This window comes from Phyllostomus hastatus, unplaced genomic scaffold, assembly GCF_019186645.2.
Source record: "Phyllostomus hastatus isolate PE091 unplaced genomic scaffold, TTU_PhHast_1.1 phas_contig_38, whole genome shotgun sequence".
Classification (NCBI taxonomy): Eukaryota; Metazoa; Chordata; class Mammalia; order Chiroptera; family Phyllostomidae; genus Phyllostomus; species Phyllostomus hastatus.
This window is the reverse complement of record NW_025333869.1, coordinates 22,080,303-22,105,621: the sequence shown is the minus strand read 5'-3', so window position 1 is coordinate 22,105,621 and position 25,319 is coordinate 22,080,303. Positions and strand designations below refer to the sequence as shown.

At 46.9% G+C, this 25,319-nt stretch overlaps 1 protein-coding gene across 2 annotated transcripts in view; it reads right to left on the bottom strand.

Moving 5' to 3' along the window:
- Positions 1-4,093: 4,093 nt before the first annotated feature.
- Positions 4,094-25,319, bottom strand: part of DUSP29 (dual specificity phosphatase 29) — a 34,202-nt gene continuing 12,976 nt past the window's right edge. For both annotated transcript variants that reach the window (XM_045842191.1, XM_045842192.1), the window contains 2 exons: positions 12,959-13,179; positions 4,094-4,833 (listed from right to left, as the gene is read on the bottom strand). In XM_045842191.1, the coding sequence (XP_045698147.1) occupies positions 4,589-4,833; positions 12,959-13,179 (466 nt within the window). In that variant the 3' untranslated portion in view covers positions 4,094-4,588. The remainder of the gene's footprint in view (positions 4,834-12,958; positions 13,180-25,319) is intronic.

The window sequence follows — 25,319 nt, the reverse complement described above, 5'->3', positions numbered from 1 at the left end:
TAAAGTTTAGACTCCCCCCTCCCCATGTCAAGTGTTATCAAATATTATTTTACGGAATTCAGAGAAAGTTCTGTCTTTTAAAACAGTTGATTATTCAAGCGACGAGCCTAGAAGTATATGCTTGACTTGTCACGCATGTGAAACCCGCCCCATAAGCTCCCAAAGAGTCTAAACCTGGGTACGCACAGCTGTCCTGCGAAGCCAGTCACAACTTTTATTCGTCTTGGAGGAAGAATGTTGCTTTTCCACTGCACACCCAAAAGCAATCAGATCATAGACACAAACTAAAGGAGGCAATAAAACTCTGAAAAGGCAGGATGGTGCACACACCCCAGAATCACAGGCCTGACAGAGGGAGGGTGACAGCAGGGGTTTTACCTTGTACTCTCACCCTTATTTTTATTTTTTTTTCTCATAGTTACAAAGCATTCTGGGCTTAGTGTCAAGAGTTTATCTTTTGGCCCCTTCCTTCCACACTGCAGTCAATGGGGGTGAACCTGTAGTGACTGAGGGAGGGTTTCCAAAAACACTTCTGCAGGGGCTGTCATCTCAAAGGGGAGAAGAGAACCTTTCAGAGCTGTGCTGGCAGGAAAGGAAACCTAATCCACTTCTGGAGTGGGAGGTGGCTGTGTGCCGCTTGTTTGAATCAGCTGCTGTGTCACTTCAGGAGCAGCCAAGACCTTGGCTGCTCAGTGAGTCCACACATCAGGCAAGAGGCTGCCTGGACCTGGGCGGTGGGGTGGGGTGCCTGGTGACCATCCAGTCGGAAGCCACGTGGGACTTCCCACAGGCCTCACCTTGAAACCTTCACATATTTGGTCTCTTTCCTCTTATAAGATTCTTTGGCTTGCCAATCACACCCTCTAGTCTGTGTGATACCCGGGCTCTACCAGCCCCACATCCTGCCTGCCTCTCAGTCCTCCAGAGAGCTTGTGGACAAGTCTCAGACCTGCCCGACCAGAGTCGAAGAGCAGAACTGGGACTCCTTGTGTTTCCCAGGCTCCCTGGGGATTGCGGCAGAGCCAGGTACGGAGCGCCTTGGCTGGCCCCAAGTCCCAGCGTTCATTGACATAACATAAGGACTTGGCGTAAGAGGTGAACTGCTGATCTGAAGTGGCCTCAGAACACCCAGCACCCTCCTCATTGACCCACTCTCTCTAGAGACAGATTCAGACCGAAATGTGGCCCCAAGGATCCTGGAAAACAGGAACTTAGACTTATCAGACTGAAATGTCGCCATTAGGTGGAGATCCGCTAACAGGCCCCATCTTCTAAACCCAGCGCTGTGTTCTTGCCTTCACACGAGGTTGTCAGCTGGTAACCGTTACTTTTCTGTAGGGCAGATGGTGCCTACCCAGTGCGAAGGCGTGGGCCTTCCTCGCCAGCCTTTTGTTTCAGAAGTAGTGACAGTGTTGTCCCAGCTTTCACAGACAGCGCCCCCACGTGGTCCGCGCACACACCTGGGTAGGAAACGGGGCTTTTGTCTTCAATTTACAGATGAGATTAAGGCTCCACAAACCCGCTTCTCTCCAAATCTCAGCTTTTTCCTGTAGCACTTGACTCTGTGAAAAGACCATAACTTGTCATCTCTCTGATTTAAAGGTTTAGCTAATAAATATATGATACTTTAAAAACAGTTCAGTGCTGTACAAATTACAGGTTACTTTGTTGTTCAGGCAAGTATGGGTCTACAGTCAGTGCTCAGAGCCCAAGGGCAGTTGCATTACAAAGCAGTACCTGCCGTTCCTTAGTACCTAGGCTTTCCTAATTCCACACTCCGGCTTTTTCTTCTCCCTTCTCTGTCCCCTTTCCTGGGGCTCCCTGTCTCTTTTCTCATCTCAGTACAATGATCCAAACTCCACCTCTGTACAGACAGCGTCCACTATTATATCTCCGGTCTGAGCTCTCTCTAGATTTAAGGTCAAATGACATGGGACACATTTGTGTACCTTAACAGGCATAACAGAAGTGGTGATCTTCATCCCCTGCTCCCGTTTCTGCCCTGTCGACCCCATCTCAGTATTGAGGCACCACCAAGAAGTCGAATTGACAGCTTTCATTTCTCCTCAAGGTTCTGCTGATTCTCCAGGATAATTCCAAAATAATCTTGAGTACTCTTCCCCTGACCCTGCATTAGTCCAAGTCACTTTCCTCTTTCCTGTCAACACTTCCAACAGCCTAACTGGTCCTCTTGCCTCCCTTCTCAACTTCCTACAATCCATTTTCCATACTTCAGCCACCGTGATTTTTCCTTCCAGAGTGATTTCCTTAAAACATGGATAATGCCATTCATTCTCCTGTTTAAAAACTTTCAGTGAGTTTTCTTGCATTTGGAATAAAATCAAGCATCTCTGCCTCTCTCCTTCCACTCCTTGCCTCATCCACGAGCTCTAGCTTCACTGATGGGCAGTTCCACAAACACACGGTGGAGGGTTTTCCCCCAAACACTCTTCTTTGCCACCTCAGAGCCTTCACCTTTGCTGTTCTTCAGCCTAGACTGTTCCCTCCCTATTTGGACGGTGTGCTCCTTCAAGACTCGGCTGACCCCAGTCTCAGAGAGGTCTTCTTCCACCAGCCTTCGAAAGTGGGTTTCTCCCACCTCCACCCCCAGTTGTTCACTCGACCAGCTGTTTTCCTCATTGTACTCGATCACAACATGTATTTTTTTTTTACTTTTGGCCCTCCTAACCCCACTTTTTGGCATACGGTAAATTCTCAATAAATACTTGTTGAATGAATGAATATTTGACTTCTGAAGACTTGAAACACTTTTGCAAAAACTTCTCTTTCTCCTTTCTCCTACCTCTAGCTCCCAGGAACCATATTGAAGAGGCTGGACCTCCAACGTGGAAATTCTCTGATTCCGCTGTGCTCAGAGGGGCGGGAGCATGTAGGAAGGGGCAGGAACCCGAGAGAACACCAGCGGGGGGACTACAAGTGTTCTGTACTGTCCACATATTTTATTAGAATGGAAATACTGATTTTCTTCCAGACAAGGAATAGATCAGACTTAGGAGACAGGTGAGTTTCAAGGCAATTATTAGGATCCTTTGATTGGAAAAGTCTAGGTAGGGGCTACTATGACCCTAGAGTTTGTGTGGGGGGTGTTTATTTGTTGTTGTTTTGGTGTCTCTTTCCCAAGAGCTTTTGCGGCTTCCATCACACTCCAGTCTGAGTCATACGAGGACCTGATTCCTCCCAGGCCAGGGTGACTCGCCCAGAGCAGCCCTGGGCAGTCCCAGGAAGCCAGCCCAGACCCGGCGCAGGCCACAAGTCCTCCCCTCTGGCACGAAAGCAGGGCAGCCCACCAAAGTTCACAGGGTTACCCTTGGGTGGCTTTGCACAGCTGCTGAGCCCCTGGACACTATCCTTCATCACGAACCTCTTTCATTCCACTGAAAACCACAGCCAGATTGGAAGACTGGGCCTCTTCACATTTTCCCCATAGGCCTTTATGACACTCCGCTTTCCCTAGGCAGTTTTGGTTTCTGGTCTTTGACCACCAGCATCTCTATCAGTAACCCTCTTTGGGTTCGTCTGGTTGCTTGTTCCTAGTTCTAGAAGCCATCCAACCCGCTTGGTGCCTGCTGTTGTTCTGTCCTCAAGAATGAAAATCAGAGTCAGGGGACTGGCTTGAACTTTCAAGGAAGGGGGAACCCCCCCCCCCCCCGCCTGAGCTCACCTGGATGCCTTGTTCTCCCATTCCAGAGCAAGCACATTGGCAAATACTTTCTGGTGGGACTGAAAACAAATCAAAATGCAAGGAGCTTCCCTGAGTTCTTGTTCACTAAAGAGTGTCTCTTCCCTCTTTTCCAAAATTTCAAATTCCAAAGTCAAACTCTTGTGCAAATTTAAATTTACCACAATTTACTGAATTTCTCTGGGTAGTGGCAGCTCTGGCTAAAAGTTTGAAAAGCCCTGGCTCCCTGGGGAAGGCGGGGAGCCCAAAGCAGGGACTCTGTGCTGGGTCCCTGGACCCCACTGCCCATCCCACCAAGTGAGGTGGTCTCTGCAGCTTTCGGAGAACAGCACGTCTAGGGGAGCTGACTCTGGGGATCCCATTGGAAACGGGATGCGTGAGGTGGTAAGGAAACACGGGCCGCAGAGACGATCTTCCTAATGAGCTGTGCAAACTCTCCTGAGGAACAGCACTCCCAGGCACTTTTCTGTGGTTAGAAAACATGTTTATATTTCAAAATTATTTTTTTAAGAATGTGACTTTCAGACAGCCACACATTTAATCACAGCACAATGCCTACACATTTTAAAATCCTTGTCTGCTCCCACCTTACAAAAAAATAAACAGTAAAAAACACAGGCACCTATATGCAGAACTGTGTTCATCTGCAACCATTTCTGCTGGGAAGCCCATCTGCCCCATTTTGCTGTGAAGCCACATAATGGACTCGTCCCAGAGGCAGCCTCCCATCATCTGTTCGTCAGCGTGCACCCAGGAACTTTAAGATGACTTGGAAGAAGTCGAGCTTTGGTCTCACTGTCCCTTCTCCATGACAGAGAAGTCACAGGCCAGAGCTATTTCAGCCGTCCCTCTTCATTCCCAAGTGTCTCCACTCTCCCATGTGGGGCCCTACAGCTCCTTCTCGCTGGCCCTCTCGCCATTATTGCTGTGCTGGGCCTGTCGCCTCTGCTGCACCAGCTGCTTGTCCAGTTCCCGGAGCTGCTTCAGAAAACCCCGGTTGGGTAGGACACAGCGGTTCTTTGCCACTTGTTGAATGGCCTCCACCAGCGTCATGCTCCTGTGGATCATCAGGTAGGCCAGGACCAGGGTGGCAGACCGGCTGCGGCCCATGGCACAGTGAACCAGGATCTTACCTGAAACAGAGTGGGCAGAAGAGGCACCAAACTAACTATACCAGTAATCATTGCATTCTTCCCCACCACACACTCTCAAGGGGGGAAAAGCCAGTTTCCCTTGGAATAGCCTTGATGAAGCAATAAATCTTAATTTATCAAATTTCAGCCCTTGGTTACAATATTCCATGTGATGACATGGGACCTGCGCGTAGAGTGCTTGGGCTGCGTACCAGGCTGCGATGGTTATCTCGGGGAAAAGCACTGGTGGATTGAGTTGCAGGCTAAATTAGCCACTGTTGCATGAAACACCATTTTTACTTAAAAGAGTGAATGACAGGAAAACCATGGTCATTCAAATGTGGGTATTCGGCACACTTTTTCTCAAAAGTGAACAAAATCAGCCTGTCGCATCAAAGAAAACAACTGATGGTATTTATTGCCAGTGATAAAATGCAAGCTTTTGAGCAGAAATTAGAATTTTGGAAAACTCGTATCTATCATCGCAAAGTTGACAGTTTGCCAGTACTTTGAAGATTTTTCTGCTAAGATCAGCAGTATAGTTAACAAATGTGTTTTTTGATAATGTACAGTGAGGAGTGTCAATATTTGGAGGATCTACATAACTTAGTAAACCAATATTTTCCAGATGACCAATACAGGATGTTACAGAACCATGCAGGGGTAAAAAATCCATTCACAGTACAAGACAGACCAGTGGATTTTCATGTAACTAAGTATGAAGTTTAATGATAGGGTGTCGATCTCACATCACAACTAGTCTCTGAGAAGTTATCATTTGCCAAGTTTGGGTGTAGTATTGAAGAAGAATATCCATAGTTATCTGAAAAGTTTCTTAAAGTATCTGTCCTTTCTCCAACTACATATCCGAGTGAGGCTGGAGTTTTTTCATCTACATAAACCAAAACAATATATTACAACAGATTGAATACAGAAGCTAATGAGATTCCAACTGGATTCTAATAAGCCTAGTATTAAAGAGATTTGCAAAAGTGTAGATTAATGCCACTCTTCTACCTAACTGTATTTGGAAAATATAATTTTTCATAAAAATGTTATGTTAATATGCAATGGTGTGTTTCATTATTTTTAAATGAATAACTTAAAATTTTCCATTTTTCTTTCCATTAGGGTAAATGTTGATAGATATAACATACACAAACAAAAGCTCTTTGAGGTCTTCAGTAATATTTACGAATGTAAAAGGGTTCTGAAACCAAAGAGTCTGAGAATCAGAGATCTAAAAGAATTTTCACACATACAAAAAAAGCTCCTTTTGGCCACTACCAGGGCAATAGAAGGGCCCAACTCAGATGCCTTGATGTGAAGCTGTTTCCTCATCCTCCATTTGGTGGCGCTCTAGAGCTCACCTAGTGAGCACCCACCCTGTTACCTCATTTCATCCTTAATACAACCTTCAAGGCTTCATTATCACCATCCCTGCTTTACAGAGAAGGAAAACAGGCTCAGAGAGAGAAATGACTTGCCATGGATCACTCAGAAAGCTGGTGCCAGCACTAGAAGTAGTTCAAAGCAACATGTTATTGAGGCCCTACTGTGTGCTGGACACCGGCCATTATAATCTTGGGACAGAGAAAATAATGAGATTAGGCTCTCTGGCTTTACCCGCCACTGCCATCCCGGTGGCCGCCCTCTCCCGGCTGTGCGATCGCTCCGCTGGGTTTGAGCTGGACGAGGAGGCTTGAGCTGTGCGGCCCCAGTGCTGTCCCTGCTCTTCGTCTCAGGCTCAAGGCCTGGGAGGATGACCAAGAAGACACTCGCGGACATCCCCAGGTTTCTGGAGCATGTTCAGAGTGTGAGAACAGCTGGGAAAGAACACTTCTGAGTGGATGCGGGTCTCCTGGGTCCCTCTCGCCTTCCTCAGGGGACCACGTTCAGGACAGCGGAGGTAGCAGCCACGGCCCGTGAGAAATGCAAGAGGCTTGAATACCAGGCCCCAGGTTCTCTGTCCGCAGCCACCCTGGGCGGTTGGGCCCGCACACCCTGCCCAGCAGTCAGGGCTCTGTCGATGGCCTCTCACACGTAGTGCTGACACGGAGAGGTATTCCACGAGAGCTGCTCGCTTGATCATAGTTTACTTGCACGAATCTCCACAGGCTAACCCGGAGCCCCCCACTCCCACCCTTCATGTGGCTGAGCTACACGAGTATGGCCAGAAAGGAGACCAAGAAGCAGGGCCGGCTTCTTTACCACTGGGTTGGGTTGGGTTGGGTTGGGTTGAGTTGGGTTGGGTTGGGTTGGGGGGAGGCTGGCCCCCGCGTCACTGCGAGCCTGGGGTGGAATGTCTACCTCTGGCATTCTCATCGCCACAGACTGTTCCAGAGGCCGCCTGGGCCTGTGCCAGCTCTGCTGATAACTAAAGCGTTTCTTCCTCTCCTGGCAAAAAGGGTAATTCTTTCTGTCATGACTAAATGCTTGAAACAGACGAAAGCTGTAGTTCATTAAGTCTTTTGGGAGCCTGAAGTCTGTTAAGTGGGGGGAGGGGGGAGAGAGTGAGAGAGAAAGAGGCAGAAAGAGAGGGGCTGGGGTGGGGGTGGTGCTCAGCTCCAGCACGAACTCCTGGAGCTACATTTTGTTTTTGTGGCAGCAGGCATTAAGGCCATCAGCCACGTGAGTTTGGTAGGTCTCCCTGGGGTGAAGGGCCTGTCCTCTGACTCTCAGGGCCCTTGCACCCTCTTTTGCTCTATGGCTCTGCTAAGCACCACTCTTGGAGGCCCAGCATCGTGTGGTGAGAAACTGCTCTCAGGAGAGTTCAGAAGAGAAGGCAAGGAAGGTTGCATTTGGCCTGTCCCAGAGTGGCTGGTTCCCGCGTGGCCCATGCCAGAGAAGCTAGGAGGCTCCCTGTGAGTCGGGCACCAGCCGTGGTTAGGGCCCTGAGCATTGTCAGGTTGGCGTTTTCTAGATCCGACTCGTGTGTGACTCTCAGAAGCACTGTATAAAACTCACGCTGACCCGGACACCACCTCACTTCACCCCGTATCTTGCAAATATGTTGTAATGTATTTTTATGGTAGTCAATCCTCACAATAGCCTGGTGAGGTAGATAAAACAATTGTCACCATTTTTCAGAGGGTGTAGCTGAAGTGCAAAGAAGCATCTTGTTCAGATCACATGGCTAGGAAGCGGCAGAACGGTGGTTGGAGCCCAGGCCACTCGACGCCAGAATCAGAGCTCTTAAATGCTACGTGATATCGAAAGTGTGAGTGTACCAGACAAGGGTTTTACACAATAATACATACTGGTATTACATGAAATGCCTGCTGATATTTTCTATTGTTCTCTAATTATTCAGTTTTTTAAAAGAACTGCTGGTTGCACCCACTACACTGTTGTTTTGACTCACTATAGGTCACAATCATGTCTGAAAAATGGTGATTTCAGTGAAATAGTTCCCCTTAGGCCTTCACTAGAAGTTGGATTCCCACAATCTTATGAAGAAAACCCGAATCCAGAATTTCTATGGCTTCCCAATTACATACTTTCTGACCAGAATGTAGGCCTCAGACATACAGGCCAAGCCCCCCAGCCTACACCCCCTCACCTCCACCACCCCTGTCCCCCACCAGGGGTGCGCTCTCTTAGGTTGGGGGTGCCCTGTGCCTGTCTCTCAGTCACTAGCTTGGAGCATGCTTTTTTCAGCAGCATGCAAAGCCAGAGCTCGTCCTCCTCCCCAAACCATCCTGGGCATTTGGAAGTCCTCAGGAGAAGGGTGCAGGGTGTGTCTGGAGTGGCCCAGGGGCAGGCCTGGGAGTGCTGCAGTGGGGCACGAGGCCTTAAAACACCCTGGAAGTCTGATCTGGTTAAAAGTTAGAAACATCAGAGGATCAATCTCCTGCTCAAAAGCAGACTTCCTTTATTTATTCATACCTACGTTGTCCATAACATATTTTAAGATGGTTTCAAAAGCAGGCTGTGGGCTGTTTGTTTAAGAAAGAGAAAGAACAAAAGGAGAGCGGTATATAAGACCTGCTCTCTAGAGAACCTCACGGTGTGTGCCTGGGATTCCTTAGAAGATCTCATCAAATTAAGGCCACACTGGTTCAGCTCCGAGGACGCGGCACGAGGTGCAGTTGCGGCCGTGCAAACAGGCTCCCGTGGCAGCATTTTGTCAGCGCTCGTTTTTCTGAGGAAGATGACAAGTTCAGTTGTTTTGAACCCTATAATCAGCTGGAATGCCTCACCTTCCATAATATTTGGTGACTTCTTGCACAGCAAAGTCACCAGATGCTAAAAATAAGGGCAAAGTGTTGAGCGACAGAAGGAATTCCCCCACTGGCCTCTAATGAGCTCCGTGACTCTGGGCATGTGACTTGGCCTCTCTGGGCCTCTGTTTCCCTAGCTCTCAGGGCAGGACACTGGACTAGATTATCTCTAAGATTTTTCAGGAGTGACTGAGGTTCCCTGGGGAGTTCTTTCAGAAAGGGCACATCAAGCTAGCATAGGGATGGGAGCAGGCCCCATGGGGCTGATTACAGACCACAGGCACAGCTCCACAAGCAATGCTTTTCAAACAGAGTGCACAAGATGAGCTGCAAGGGGGAGCCAGGGGAAACAGTGTTCACTCGGCGGAAACCGGCCAAGGAAGAAGAGGAAAGACAAGACAGAGGAAAGGGAGACGCCTTGCCTTTTGGCCAGACTGTCCATCAACACCTCTTACATCAAGAGTATAATAAGAAACATGCGAGTGGGCCTGGCTCTGAAACGCTATCGACAGTCATGCCCCTTGGTTTCCCAGAGCACAATTAGACACGGCCAGGCCGCCCCCTGCATGCAGCAGGCAGGCCAAGCACTTGCCATCTCCGCTGTTCGGGGTCTGTGGCAATGCCGTTGCTGAGTTACCCAGCATTTTATTTTGTTCCTTTTACTACTCAGGTTACAGACTGACAGCCATTGGGTTTCTTTTGTTTGGCCTTCACAGCCTTTCAAGAAATTTTCAATTTGTTGCCAACACTTAAAAATTGAGTGATATTACATTAAAATCCAGATTGGAGACATTTCCTGAAAAGTCGGATCTACCACATTTGCGCTGATTCTCACAAAACAAACGTTGGCTGGGACGGAGCAGCAGCTGCCCCCTTTGGAAGGGATATGAGCGCTCCACTTAGCCACATGCACCCCCTACCCACACCCCATTGGCTTACGTGCAGCCAGCTTCATGCATTCCCGCTCTCTGCCTGGTAGGAAGGGTTGGCCTTTGAGCACTCAACTCAGGGAGGTCTTCAGATACGCAAGTGCAAAGGGTAGCCCAGCCTCCCACCTGGCATATGGTCATGTCCTGATCCCCACCCCCCACCAACTGTCTAGTCTCCTAGCCCCTGCATACCCTCAAACCTGGGTATATACTTCTCCCTCCAGCCCCTTTCTTTGCTGGGTGCTGTCCACCACCTGGTCACCAGCCTGACATCTCGTCAAAGCTCCATGGTCTGCCCAGGCCTGAACTGGACTTGAGACCCCCATTCTTCCCTAGTTGGGCACTGGAGAAGCAGACTCTAAAATCACGTGCCGGGAACCAAAAACAAGCTGTCATGCAAGTGTATCGTGCTAGTTCAAAGCTGGAATGTCTTTTTCTCTTCGGGGACTGGAAACTTTATTACGATGATGTGCCTGTGCTGGCTGGTCACGTGCTTCGAGGTGCGTGACCTCTCTTTATCAAACACATCTGAGAGCCTGCTGTGCACCAGGGTCTCCGTGAAGTGCTTCATATCGGTGACTGCTGATCCTCATTATAACCTTTCAAGATAAATATTTTTATCACCAGATGGAGAAATCAAGGCTCAGAGCAATCACATCGTTAGGAAGTTGCGAATCTGAACCCAGCCCTGTGTTCTCCAAAGCCTGCCAGGCCCGTTTCATTAAGGGGAAGGCCAAAGATGTAATAACGGCAAGTGAAACTGAAGGATTGGGTAGTTGTACTGTACCTTTTTGTTTTTTCATGTCAAATATGTTTTTAGTTAACTTCAAATACTCTAAGGCGAGTTTCACCTCGTGGTGATGAGTCAGAGTCCAGTTGCTTTTTCATCCTGCTTGGAAACCCGGAGTGTGCATAACACAAATGCTGGCCCATAAATAGACTCATCAAAGAACAACTCTGAAATGAGGCATCTCCAAATACAAGCACTTCAGCTTCGTAGGTTTCTTTTTTCATCATGACATTGCTTTGTGAACCAAAAGAACGACAAATTGTCAGCGCCTATGGCTGACCATGGGGGCCAAGCCCACCTTGGGATGGCCATCAGGGTCTGGGGCTGCTCAGCGGGCATGGCCCCCGCCCAGCCACAGGTCTCAAGTTCCTGACGCAGGCTGGTCACTGAGCCTTGTAATCCCAACCTCTCGTGATAAGAAAGGCGTTCAGTGCAGCAGTCCTTCCTTATCTGCAGCGAATGTGTCCCAAGACCCCTAGTGGATGCCTGAAACCACAGATGTTACTGAACCTCTCAACTTCTTCAACTCTGCTGGAAATGTGACCATGGCTACTTTATTGGCAGACACAGCCTCTCCAGTAATTTTTATATTTTTCTGTCCAAACTATTCCTGAATCTGTGTAGCCATCTCTTACTTGCAGTAAATGTCCTGTGTCACTCATTTCAGGGGATCCCCTGCTGAAATCTTTATACAGGCTCTAAGCTTTCTGGTACAACAGGTGGCCATCAGTCAGAACACATTTTCTGTTCCATCTTCCACCCACAGATTTAATGCTTTTCCCACCTTTACCCTTACACACTATGGCTGTAACTTCTGTGGTTTAAGGTGTGTCAGCAAAACTAGCACAAATTTTTTCTTCCATCTTCATAGTTTTATGGATAGAAGATTCCTTTACTGTAAAATCAGCATATAATTTATTTTTTCTTTCCCTATTAACTCAAGAACTTTCACTTTTTCACTCACAGCTTCCCTTTGGCATATCTGAATTGCCAGTGTCACCACTCTTGCGCTCTGGGGCCAGTAAGTAAAAGAGGGGTGGCCCCAACCCAAGCACTGCGATACCGAGACAGGCCGTCTGATAACTGAGAGGGCTGCTGAGTGATGGCCAGGCAGGGAGCGTAGACAGTGTGGGTCCCCTGAACAAAGGGACGATTCACATCCTTGACCAGATGGGTCAGGACACTGCAAGATTTCATCACACTACTCAGAAAGGCATGTAATTTAAAACTTATGAATTGTTTATTTCTGGAATTTTCCATTTAATATTTTCAGGCCACGGTTGACCGCAGGTAACTGAAACAAGGAAAAGTGAAACTGCAAATAAGGGGGCACTACTGTAACCAGATGCCCCGCATTATGCGATGGTCCCATAAAGGGCTGTGACACACGGGCTGAAGTCAGGGCACAGATTCAGGAGCTGCAGTCCCTCTGGCTTCCATGGAATGCCACCGAAATACACGTTGCAACAATAACTGCGTATTGTCTTACCTGACACATTCCTAATTGTGCCCTTCTCTCCAAAATAGCCATGTAGCCTTTCCCTGGAGGGCAGCTAAGCCTGCATTTTGAGCACAAGGTCTAGCACTGTGATTTAAAAGATGAATAATAAACCTAGGGAACCTTGGACATGACGGGTGCCAAGCTCAGCCTCAAATATAGCCAGCCACATAGGAAGGCTAGGCCGTCAGCTTTCTACAGGGGGCCTTACTAGGCCATTGCTTGGGGGGAGGTTAAGGAGGTAGGGAGGTTGTGAGCCTGGTTAGTTGGCAGGAGAATTTGAAGTATTTCCACAGATTTCCATTCGAGTCAGCTGCCTGAGGGTTTTCTGGCGTCGAAATCCTTGACTGTTAGTCCGGTTTGGGCACGGGCACCATTTGTGTCTCTGGGTCATCCCAGCTTTAAGGGCTGCCACACCACCGCCCCTTTGCAAGGATGGCTGATGTGCCTTAGGGGAGAGAGCTTCGGGCCAAAGGCCTCTCCTCTGACCCCTCCCGACGCCGCCAGCAGCACGCTCAGGGGGGCTTAGGGCCTCCAGACATTTCCAGCTCATCCACACGAAACCCTCGCAGGGCCGGCTTTGAGAGGGGAGCGGACTCGGAGTGCACCGACACCCCCTCCCCCCTGGGTGAGGGGCGGGGCCACGGGCTGGGGCCGGGCCCCTGCTGGGCTGCGGGCCTCTTACTGTGATCTGAGCGGAGTGCAGCATCGATGAAAGCGGCCGCTGAGTAGAAGAAGACGCTGAGGTCGAAGGTGGGCAGGTCGTCGGCCTCCACTCCGTGATACTCAATGGCCATGCCACGGTAGTAGTCGGGTCCTGTGTCCACGTTCCAGCGGCCGTGGGCAGCGTTCAGCACGTGCGTGAAGCCCGCCTTCTGCAGCCCATAGCGGTCCAGCGCTGTTGCCCTGGGTGCGAAGGAGAGAGTGTGGTTCGCGGTGTCGCGCCTTAGCCTGGAACTGGGGCAAAGCTAGGGGGCCGCCCACTGGTTTCAGCAGTCGATTCCAGCTTCCAAAGTAAGTCCTAGTCACTGAAATGAAGGACTTCTTTAGTCCAAAGCCCTGCTCTTATTATTGACTGGCCCCTTGAGCATCTGTGCCATTTCTTGTTTATAGCTAGGATGCTTCAAGAAGAGAAGGAAGGTGTTGGAAGGTAGGGGAGGCAACTATTCGTTTGTGTGCTTACTCTTTCATCATTCACCACATACAGAAGAGCTTGGTGCTGTACACTGTGGTGGTCACAGAAGTGGGCTGTCACAGCCAAATCTGCCCCTCACACCCTCCAAAGGTCTGCAGAATAACGTGTTCATCAGGAAAAACCAAATGCAGGGCAGAGGGCCCCCTTCACAGAACCTCAGGAGACCCTTTAAAGCAGCCTCTCCTCTGAGAGGGCTGGGTTTGAAGGTTGGGGCTCAAATGAAGGTTTAAGACCGGTATGTCTTTTAGTACAGGATTTGACTGGGAGTGGGCAAAATTCTTGATGTTGATATTCATGGGATCAGTGAACACAATGCAAAACCCTTGCTTTGGTGAGTGAATCATTGTCTAGTTGGGCAAAACAACAATCTGGGAAGGGGAGGTATTTGAGCAGTCAGTCCTTTGCATTGATTTGGGGGAGTTCCTGAAGCCAACAGTGAAGTTAGTTTCTGGTGTACAGCTTTCTCTTTCTAGGCAAGAATGTCCAGGAACAGGGTCAAGTCACATGGAAGGAGGTGGCCTTGGAACATCAAGCGGAGGAAGCCGGGGTTGTTCTGCCCAGCGTGGACAGGGGAGGCTTTATGGGAGAGGGGCTTTACAGCCTGCTGCACTGCAAGCGCCAGTCCTGGCGATGGAAGGGCAGAGGGAGGCAAGGGCATGTCAAGCCAAGGAGACAGCACGACATAAGGAATGGAGGCTGGAGATAATGAAGGTCTTTCTGGACATGTTTATTATCTCCTATATTTGATCATTTATCCCCAAATAATAATTTAGATTCTATTGTGTGCCAAGCATTGTCCTGGTGATATAGCAACAATGAACAGATTAGTCAAGGTCCCTTAGGAAGCTTGGATTCCAGTAGGGATAGCAAATTACCAACCAATGAGTAAACAAGATAATCTCAGACAGGAGCTGCGAGTTGTGTAGAACAACTATGGTCCCGCTCTAGGGAAGGTGGTCAGGGGTGGCCGCTGCAGAGAAGTGGCATTTAAGCTAGTTTTGAGGAATGAGAAGAAGCTGGGCAGGGGAAGAGTTGGGGGAAAAGCATTTCATCTAGGTAGAAGGAACAGCAAGTGCTAAGAAGAGAAGGGAAAGAGTGTGGCTGCAGTAGTGAGGGGAGTAGAGGTGCAAGCAGAATTGGAAAGGTAGGCAAGCGCTGTGTCCTGGTGGGCCCTGCAGTCCCTGGGGGAAAGAGTTGGGTTTTATTATGTGTGGTAGAATGCCCCATGCCACAGACGATTTTTAGGAAGGGCTGGGCATTGTTCACTTGTTTAAAGATCAGTCTGGCTGATGTGTGGAGATAGGTTTGGAGAAGGGCAAAAAATAGAAGTGAGGAGCTCTGTTGGAGGCTGTCACAGTTGTGCAGCCAAGAGCAGAAGGTGGCCTGGACCAGAAGGCTGTCACAGCAGACTGGCTGAAGGGCTGAGAATGGGGGAAGGGAGAAGGGGAATGGTTTCTCCAGAGCATAGGATGTGACAAAACTTTTGGAGAAGGAGGATGGGCTCTGGTCATGGAAGTGCTTGGCTGCCAGGATCTGTATTTGGAAGTCAAGGAGAAGTAGACTTGAGGAGGGGTGACCCAATCTGGGTTTTGAGAGGACACCTCTTTCCACATCACAAAGACCAGTTGTACAGCTCAGGGAAAAGGCGACAAGAATCTGGAACCATAACAGTAAGAGGCCAGAGGTGGCATTGTGCTCCAGCCGAGGACTCATCTCAAGGCCACTGGGAAAGGACCTGGACAGAAGTGGCCATAACAGATGCCAACATGGATCAACACCTTGGCCAAAGGAGCCCTGCCGCAGAATCCCGTGCCATGGCCTCTCACTGAGGCCCTCATCAATCGCAGGTCCCCTGGAGCTTTGTTTGCCGTGAGAGAAACTGCGATGGGGCCCAGTGTTTGGGAAAAAGGGAGATGAACTCAGGCATTGAGCTTTTAGGAACATTTGCCAACAGCCCATTAGAACCAAGGCGTAGGGAAGTGCGGAGTCCAACCAAGCCCCCCAGCTGGCCCTTGGTGCTGCCATCCTGACTGGGGAACACACTCTGCTTTCAATTTTTCCTCAAAAAGGTCTGTTTTTCATTTTTCTTCTTGTTCCAAAGTATGTATACAACAAACATTATGCTTTTGGGACATAGATCTGCCCTCAATTAAAGGCTCCACTAATGCAGTCCATCTTGCTGAGTAGCAATCAACCTCACTTTGAGGTTGAGCTCAGTGGAAAAATTAAAATTAACTGTCCTTGACAGGAAGTTTCTACCCACCAGAAAGACAGTTCTCTCTGGGTTCAGCAGCTGGGCTTCAATGTAATCAAATGGCCGTTTGAGTAAATAACTGTTTGCACTTTGCTGCTCTTGGGGTCAAGGATCGGGGTAGATGTACAGCCAGACTCACTGCGTGACACCTCTACATTGACCCCACAGAGATGGTTTTGCCTGGTGTCCGAGGGAGAGAAAAGGACTCCTGGAGAGGGTTGGACCCGGCAGGCCCATCTGAGGCCCACCGCAGGTTTTCAGGGTTCTGTGGCTACCTGGGCTGGGGAGGGGAGGTAGTGTCCTCGCATACCACTCTAGAGATTTCCCCCTAGGTTGGCATACTCAGAATCCAGCTGAGGGCTCAGGAGAGTGTGCATGGCAGAATGGGAGTCCACACATCAACAGAGGGACTCAGCAGTCAGGGACTGTGATGGGGGCAGATCCCTAGCTGGCCAGGGAGCCTCGCTCAGTGATTAGTGGGAGTGAGGCAGGGGGTGATGGAGAGTGCTGCCTGGCATTGTTTTGTTTTGTTTTGTGTTAAGGCCACCTGCTCAGATGTGTTATATGGGAAACAGACCAAGAAGTATGCCTCTGCTGAAGGAAAAAAGCTCAGAAGAAAAACAGATCTAGAACTTACTTCTAGAATCTAGATGATGCAACAGCCTTAGTTTTTGGTTCTTTAGGAAAAATCCTAGATGTAAGCAGTCTGTTCATTTAAAAAATATGTTATCTAATTACAAAAGTAATATGATCAATGAGAATGTGGAAATTATAGCCCCTCGTACACACACAAAATCACCTGTATTTACCGCCCCCAGAGATAAAGATTATTTGCTTTTTGCTATAATATCCTCCAGTTGTTTTTATATTCATAGATTTGTATATTTTATATAGAGATTTGTCTGTGGGTACAATACTATATAGTTGTAAAAACTTTGACATGGTGGTGATATATTGTAAACATCTTTTAAGTGAACCTATAATCTTCAATAGCTGCATGCTGTTTCATCCTATAAATAAATCTCAATCCCACCTGGCCCAGCCCCAATTTTGGACATTTTCTTACCTCTATCTATTTCCATCCTTATCTCTATCTCTGTCCTGGAATGAGACTGGCAGGTATTATAAGAAAGACTATAAACAAAACTTTGCTTTACTTCTTTGGGCACATATCTGATTGTGTCTTTAGGAGAGTTTTTTTTTTTTAATTTTTTTAAGTGGAATTGCTGGGTCAATGGGTATGAGCATTTTTAACATGTTTGATACTGGTTACTAAATTATTATCCAGAAATATTGCTTAAATCATTTTGATCTTTATTCTTTGCTATTTGCTAATTTCATAGGCAAAAACAAAAACAAAACACCACCAAAAAAAAGAAATGGTGTCATTTTCATTAATTTGTTTTAGCAATGAGATTGGACATTTTTTCACCATTTGTTGGACTTGTGTAAGCAGTTCTTTAAAAAATCTCATATCTCCCCCTGGCTGGTGTGGTTCAGTGGATTGAGCACCGGCCTGTGAACCAAAGGATCGCTGGTTCGATTCCCAGTCAGGGCACATGCCTGGGTTGCAGCCCAGGTCCCCAGTAGGGGGTGTGTGAGAGGCAACCACACATTGATCTTTCTCTCTCTCCCTTCCCCTCTCTCTAAAAATAAATAAATAAAAGTCTTTTTTAAAAAATCTCACATCTCTTCAGGAAAAGAGCACTGTTGAGCATCTATTACATACTATGAAGAATTTCAGTCTTGGGTCCCAGTGTTAAGAGCTGCTGCAGTGCACTTTTGAAGATGTTGTCGTATATCTGTGTTTGACCCAGTTCTCTCCAGTGTCCCTCCCTCTCTGTGAACCTCACCTAGCTCTGGATTCTGACACTAGGTCCGAGGGCTAAGAGAGTGACTTCCTTCTTGCACAGCCCAATTTCCTCGGAGACCTTCCCTTCCCTTCTCCTTCTATAGCCTGGCCCGTTCCTTCCAGCCCCTCTGGAGTTCTGGGAAGTTTGCTTCACCTCCCACCCTTAAGAACAGTGAACGGAGCACTCCGCATGGGGCAGTTTCCTTGGGCAGCACTCCTGTCATTGCACTTTCTCAGACTCCTTGGTGCTCTCCTGATTCTCAGCCTACATACCTCAGTGTCCACCTGAAAGCCCATTCTCCCCAGGTGTGGGAGGGACATGCATATACATCTCTGCACAAGCCCCACCAGCTTCCTGGCAGAGAAACCATCTGGTCCCATGTTGCCAGGATTCTGCTGGGGGCATTGAAGAATGCCAACTAGTGATCAGGTGGTTCTCCACACCCTCGTGTCTGTGAGGACCCACTGATTTCTCCCTCCTAATTATGGATTCCTGTTTGCATATGGCCTGTATCCTGCAATCTGGCACCTTGCTTATTCTGATGGATGTGACACTGCTGTGGTCGCATTTCATGGACCGGATCCTGCTGGGGACTTCTCCTCCTTGACCACACCTGTTCCTTGCAGGCAGATTTTAAAACACCAGGTATATTTCTAGCTTTTGATCTCGGTCAGTCCACCTGATAGGAAGTGAAATTCACTGGTTTCCTTTTCTTGGGTGTTCTTGTTTGCTGATGATGAAGCTGTTTGGTTTTGAGTCCCCCCCGGGAAGCACAGGCCTGACAGGTGCTGTTTATAATCTTAAACTGCTGCATGCACTGACACAACTGAAGCTCTGGGGCCTGGTTTTCTTTTTTTTTTTTTTAAATGGAACCAATTACACTGGCAGTACTTTCCTTAAAAGATTTTTGTAAAGTCTAATGATCTTATATTTGAGGGTTTTTTTTTTTGAAAGGTTAAAAGATAAATTCAAGAGGAAAAAAGCAGTAGAAATGCACACCAAAATGTGATTGGTGGCTATCTCTGGGTAATAGATTATGGCTAATGGGAATTTTAATTCCCTTCTATTTGTTCATCCATATTTTATAAATTTTCAATGGCGAAGATATATATTTACTTGATAATATAAATGAATACCATGATTTTTACTGATGTTATTTCCTTAATTCTCAGGAGAGACTGACTTTTTAAAAGACTGAAGCTGGCCTTGGCATTTTTAACTCTTGTTAGAAATCTCCTCATCATCTGCCCACTGCCCCAGACTCCCGTCCTCCAAGGATGGAGGCTAACAGGGGGAATACATGTGATGTCTGGTTTTGAGAATGAGGTTGCATTCATGATGGACTGGGCATCTGGCTGACAGTGAAAGGAAATGGTTGATGCTGTTTGAGGTGTCATTGAAAAGCTGTCGCCCAGCACAAGAAGCCCAGCCAGGCCAGGGCCTCCAGCATCTCCCCATTCGCCTTGCCTATGGCTGGGGCTGTCATACGTAAGTCACTTTACGTATTTGGAGGTTAGAAAACCAGGCTTTCTAGTTCTTTCAGGTAACATTTGGACAATTGTCTGCCTTCGCTGTGTTTTTGCTGGACCCTAAACTAGCCATGGCTCACCCTGAAAGCAGGTCAAGTTTTAGCTCTACTAAGTGTCTTGAGGCTGAATTAGTCCCTTCTTTTGGTGGGGGTGGGTGGGGCACAGCTGCCCTGGTGTCCCAGTGAGAGGCCTTCTCTCGGGCTGAGGACTATCTCAGCCGATTGGCCTTCACCTCACTTCCCCACCTCCTCAAGGACAGGCCAGCGCTGGAGATGCCTCTGTCTTTTGAGGCTATTGGTCTAGTTAGGGGAGCAGAAAGGCCAAAAGAGACACCTGGACAGCAGCTCAGGCTGGGTGGGGCTGGCCACAGGCATTTGAAGAGTCAGGCTTCATGGGGAGGGGCCAGCTGTTGATGACCCCAAAAGCCAGACCTTGGCCGCAATTGTAGTTTTAATAAAAATGGGGAACTGCTTAGGGCTCCCACCATTCAAGCAGCAGCACAGCCTACCAGCGCCCTGGTGTGGGTGAGAGGGAAGAGAGATTTCTTAATCACCCTGTTTCAGCTGAGCTTTACTATTGGCATCTATTCTGCCTAAGAATTTGCAATCACTTCCACAGTAGGCAGGATATTTCCCCTCCTGCTGACTATAGAAGGGGAAAAAAAGAAAAAGAAAAAAAGATTTTGCTAAGCAAATGAAAGATGTCAATGAGATTAAAGTGAGAATATTTAAATTACAGAAACTTAGTGCTTTCAAGCATACTCAAGCACTTTGGAAGCACCCATTTAGGGACTGCTGATTGATAAGAGGTGATGAATTATTCTTATCTCATCATTGATGCCAGTCCCTGGATCTCTGGAGGGCAACACTTGGTTAACCTAATTTGAATCTAATTTAAATGACTTAAAAGTAATAAAACAAGTATGTGCTTGAATCTAATAAAGCCTAATTTATTTAATAGGACATTGCTTGAAGAAATTTATCGTAGAGCTGGAAGGGACCTTCCATTCAAATCATCCCTTTATTTTACAAATGAAGAAACTGAGTCCTAGAACAGTAAGATGTTTGAACTGAGGGCCCTGGATCCTGCTTGATGGCTTTTGTCCTACTCTATGCTGGCCCTACAGTTCTCGCCTATGGCAGTCAGACTCCCCACCAAGTTACAGGAAATGTGTGGGGAGAGGGTAGCTGTGGGTTGAGCGAGATAGACCCCCTGTGAAAACATCCAACAGGTGCCTGCCTGGTGGGCCTGGCCCAGCGTCTCTGCTGATCCAGCATTCTGAACACCAGCCACGCCCCCTCCTGTCTGTGACCTCTTTTTACCTGACTGTAGTGGTGGAGCCACCTCTGCCCCCTGCTGGGCTTGGCAAGCAATGGGGATTTAGAGTCACCAGGCTCCCCACTTGGGGAATCCTCTTGGAATAAGCTGGGATTGAGAAAATGCTTTACAAATTCGGAAACCCACAGTCCCGTGGGGCTTTGATGTGGCATTGCCTCCTTAGGCCTTAGGTCACCTGGATCCCTGGAAGGCCAGGATGGTGCCTGTGGGGGAGTTGGTGCACAAGCTGGAGAAGGCCCAGTAGGAGGGACCTTCCAACCTGGCCTTGGGTTCATGACAGCATCACCTGGGAAAAATTGAACCAGGGGTGTTTAATTAGCCCAGAGGGACCCTTAGTGGCAAAGCGGAGTAGCCATTCTTTACCTTCCTCTCACTGTGAGTCAAACTCCCAGAACCGACCTGATCTATAGTAGTTATTGGGTGTGCCAGGCATTGCACTAAACATCATATGTATTAACTCACTGAGTCCACATCTCACAGGTGAAGAAACTGAAGCTCAGAAAGCTTGAGTGACTTGCTCAAGGCCATGTGGAAACCAGTATTTGACCCAGACACTGTGGCTCTGGAGCAGATGCCCAGCCATTCTGCCTGTCTCCATAAAGAAGCCCTTGAGGAGGGAGGACAGGGAGAGAATGGGCTGCTTTGTGTGGGAAATCTGGTCCCCAGGGGGTTCCAGGCATCATTTAGGGTCCAGGATCAGCCAGTGGCTCTGGCTGCCCTAGGACATCTGCCCTCACTCCTGGGTCCTGACCGTCCTAACTTCCAGAGCCTTGATACTCAACTTTCAAAAATCTTGGGTGCTTTTAGGGAAAGGAACAACCCAACCTAAGTGCAAATATCAAATTAAAACTGAGACTTTATGCATGAGGAGCCAGCTCTGAGCTTTTTGCTGCTTTGGGCAATACCTATAAAGAGACCAAGGCACACAGCCCTCCATGCCTGCTCCCAGCTGGGCCCCAACCTCTGTGTGGTCGCGCTGGTGGTGGAAACGATTGTTCTCTCACTAAGATCTGTGAGTCTCATCAACCTTGTTAAGTGGGTACCTTGGAGGGGCCCTGAACAGAGACGGGGATGAGCACCCCGTCATACTGACTTTAGCCTCCTCCCCACACTGTGCACGTGGGCCATGCACACTGACTGTAGAGCTTGCCTTGCCCGTGCACATGTGTATCTGTCTGCAGGCTCAGTTAGGCAGAGCTGCACTGAAATGAAAGGGCACTGCCATTTTCTTGGCAGAAGGAAGCAAGGTCATGGTCAGATGTCGAGGAGGCAAGCATCCCTTAGTGCATCGAATTGTCTGGCACTCTGGTAACTAAACATGTCTGTCCTGCTCAGATACTCTCAATTTAACTTCCCGAATAAAGCATCTCGGCTGGCATTCAGCCTTCCACAAGCTGGCCCTGACCTATCTTCCCAGGTTTCTTTCTCACTAAGTAATAGTAATAGTATTTTCATCTGTCTCTTATTTTATAATTTATAAAATGCTTTCACATTCCATACTCCTTTGACTCTTCTCAGTAACCACTTTTAGAGATGAGAACATAGACAGATAAAAGGACCAGTGCAAACCCACTACACCTGCAGTAGGATGTGGCCATGATAGATGGTGTGATACCGTTTAGGATATTTGCTGTCCTTCACTAGGGGTAGGTTACACTTTTCTGCCCTATTGATGTGAGGCTTTGGCGTGGACTTGCTTTGGCCAATGGAATGCAGACATCAGCCTGGATCCTGAGTCCCAGAGTAAAGTGGACACACAGCACCGTTAGCACTGGCCCACCACGAGCACGTCGAGCATGTCACGCTCGTGAGAAAGAAGCCACAGTTGGGGGAGGCCACCGAGACGCTGGGGTCGCCTGCCGTTGTGGCACAGCTGTCTGTGTCAGCCTCGAAGTGGGAGGATTTGGCTTAATCCCAGGTCTTCTGAAAGTGCCCTTCCTGCCACGTCCACCCCCTACGTTCCAGATAAATTACCCCGTTTGTCCTTACCTCTCCATCTTTTATCACCCTGCTCCCTCTGCCTAGAGTTCTGTTGAAATCCTACCCATCTTCCAAAGTCAAGCCTGGAATTTACCTCTTCTGTGATGCTTACTCAGATCCAAAGCACAGGCACTTTGTGAGCATTTACCCTGTGCCAGCTAATATTCTAGCACTTTGTTTGTTTTAATTCATTTAATCCTCACCCTTTGGGGTAAGCCAGAGTAACTTGTTCCAGATCACACGATCGGTAACTGGCAGAGCCAAGACTCCCACCCTGTGCTCCTTCCACCCCACCACCTGCCTCTCTCTGCGTTCCCTGGGACAGTTCCACACATCTCCTCTCCTCAGCTGTAAGTCAGCTTTTTTATCTCACTGACCACATTTTCTCAATTTGGGTTTGAGTAAAAATCCTATCACTGATTGGTTGTATGACCTAGGGCTGGTCACTCAATTTCTCTGGGACTCATTTCCTCCTCGTCTGCCCCACAGCTCCTAGTAAGATGCCTGTAAATACTGACTGACCAACGAAATGCACAAACTCTCTGAGTCTCGGTTTGCCCGTTTGTAAAATGGGAGTAATAAATGGTACCCCCTTCCTAGGGTTGTTATAGGGTTTAAATTATGCCATGTGCGGGGCACAGTACATGGTAAAAATCCAGTGCAATTTAGCCATCATTACTATTATAAGCTACAGGAAAGGTAAATATGCTGTATAATATACAGAGACAAAAAACTTACTTCTCACATACAGGGATTTACCTAGCTAGCTTCATGGTGGAAGAGTGCGTAGCATCTGGACACAGATGATATGAAGGAAAGGACATTTTAGGTAAAGGGAACAGCATAGGTAAAGACACAGAGACGATTTAAGTTGAAATCTTAAACCACCTCCTCTCAGATATACCATTATTAGGGTCAGATCTGAGGAAATAACCCTAAGCACGAAAAAAAAAATTATGCATAAAGATGTCCCTTACAGCATTTATAAAAGTGAGACCATAAAAATAACAATATGTCCAATAATGGGGAAGTAGTTAAATGAATGATCATGTGTTCATCTGATATGCTATTATATTTTATATTTAAGATATAGTAATTAATATTATATTAAATACATGAAGAGTATGTAATAAGGGAAAAATTTATGAATGATGCTATGTGAAAAAGGCAAAATAAATATTCAATATGGTTACAACTATGCAAAAGTGAATTTTGAAACCAAAAATAATATATAGAAACCTAGACAATATACTGAAATATCAATAAGAATAGCTCTGGAGTAATGGGCTTTGGTGATTATTTGGGGAAATTTAAGTTTTCTTTCTTACATGAATAACCATTTTATTATTATAGTTAAACATGTATTGAGTACTGTGAATTAGGCACTACACTGATATTTTACATATATTATCTCACTTAATCCACACAACACTATGAGGAAAGTTCTGTTGTTAACCTATTACAAATAGGAAAACTAAGATATATATTTATTCAATGAGTATATATTACTTTTATAATGGGAAAACCATGTATTTATTACATTTATTTACTATTTTGTTATTAAAAGATAGCACATATGTCTTTATGTATTGGCACTCTTATTTCTGTAAATTATACTTCTTTTTTGTAAGTCATATTTTTTAAAGTGTACGTGTGGTTGTTTTATTCTGAACTAATTTTAGACTTATAGAAAAGAAGCAAAAATAGAATAAAATATTGATACATGCTACAACTTGTATGAACCTCCAAAACATTTGGTTAAGTTAAAAAAAGCCAGTCACAAAAGACCAAATATTCTGATTCCATTTATGTGCGATGTCCAGCACTGAGATGGAAATCCTGAGAGACAGAAAGCAGACTGGTGGTTGCCTGAAGCTGGGGAAGGTGGGGACTAGGGGAGGCCACTCAACCGGTTCAGGGTTTCCCTTTGAGACGATGAAAATGCTTTGATGTTGCATAGTGGTGATGGTTGCACAACTCTGTGAATAGAATAAAACCACTAAACTGTACACTTTAAGTGGATGAATTTTATGGAGTGTGAATTATATCTCAATAAAGCTGTTATTTAAAAAAAAAACACAACAATATATACCTCTCACCTAGGTTCCCCTAATATGCACAACTGGGAAATGATTGGATAAACTGTGGTACAACTATACTATGGAATATTAAAGATGCAGAGTAGCATATATATAATATGATTTTTTCCTAAAACTTATTAAGAGAAACAAAAGCCTTTTATATGTTTGTATATGTTTCCCCATGAAGTAGCAGCAGTATGCAAACAGCCGTAATACTGGTTACTTCGTGGCAGAATTAAGAGGAAAAAGGGAGATTATGCAGTTTGTTTTTATAACCCTATTTAATTTAGTGTGAAAGGTCATGCATTTTTGTAACTTCTCAACTTAAAAATGTTAAGAGAAAAAACAGACAAGAAAGGCTGTCCCTGGGTTTCCCATGACCAGACAGTTATCTCTGAATTTTAAGCAGCATAACATGCGTGCCAAAATCACATGTGCAGAAGTGCCATGCCGTGCCCTCCTTGGAGAGATGGGGTGTGAGCTGGAATCCTGAGGAACGGAGGGAGGATTTAAGATGACAACTTCTGGGATGGACAAAACTGCATTTGAATCCCAGTTCTCTGCCACCTACTGGGCAGTGGGCCTTGAGACCATTAATTTACTGCTCTGTGCCTCAATTTTCTTATCTTTGAATGAGAATAAGTAGATAACCTCTTTCACTGGCTTTAGTAAAAATAAAATGAGATTATGTATGCAAGATACTTATTAGCACAGTACCTGGCACAAAGTATTCAATAAATCATAGGCATTATTAGTAGTAGTAGTATTTGCAGTAGGAGTTTCCCAGTTGTGTGAAGAGTGGGGAATGGTGGCTAT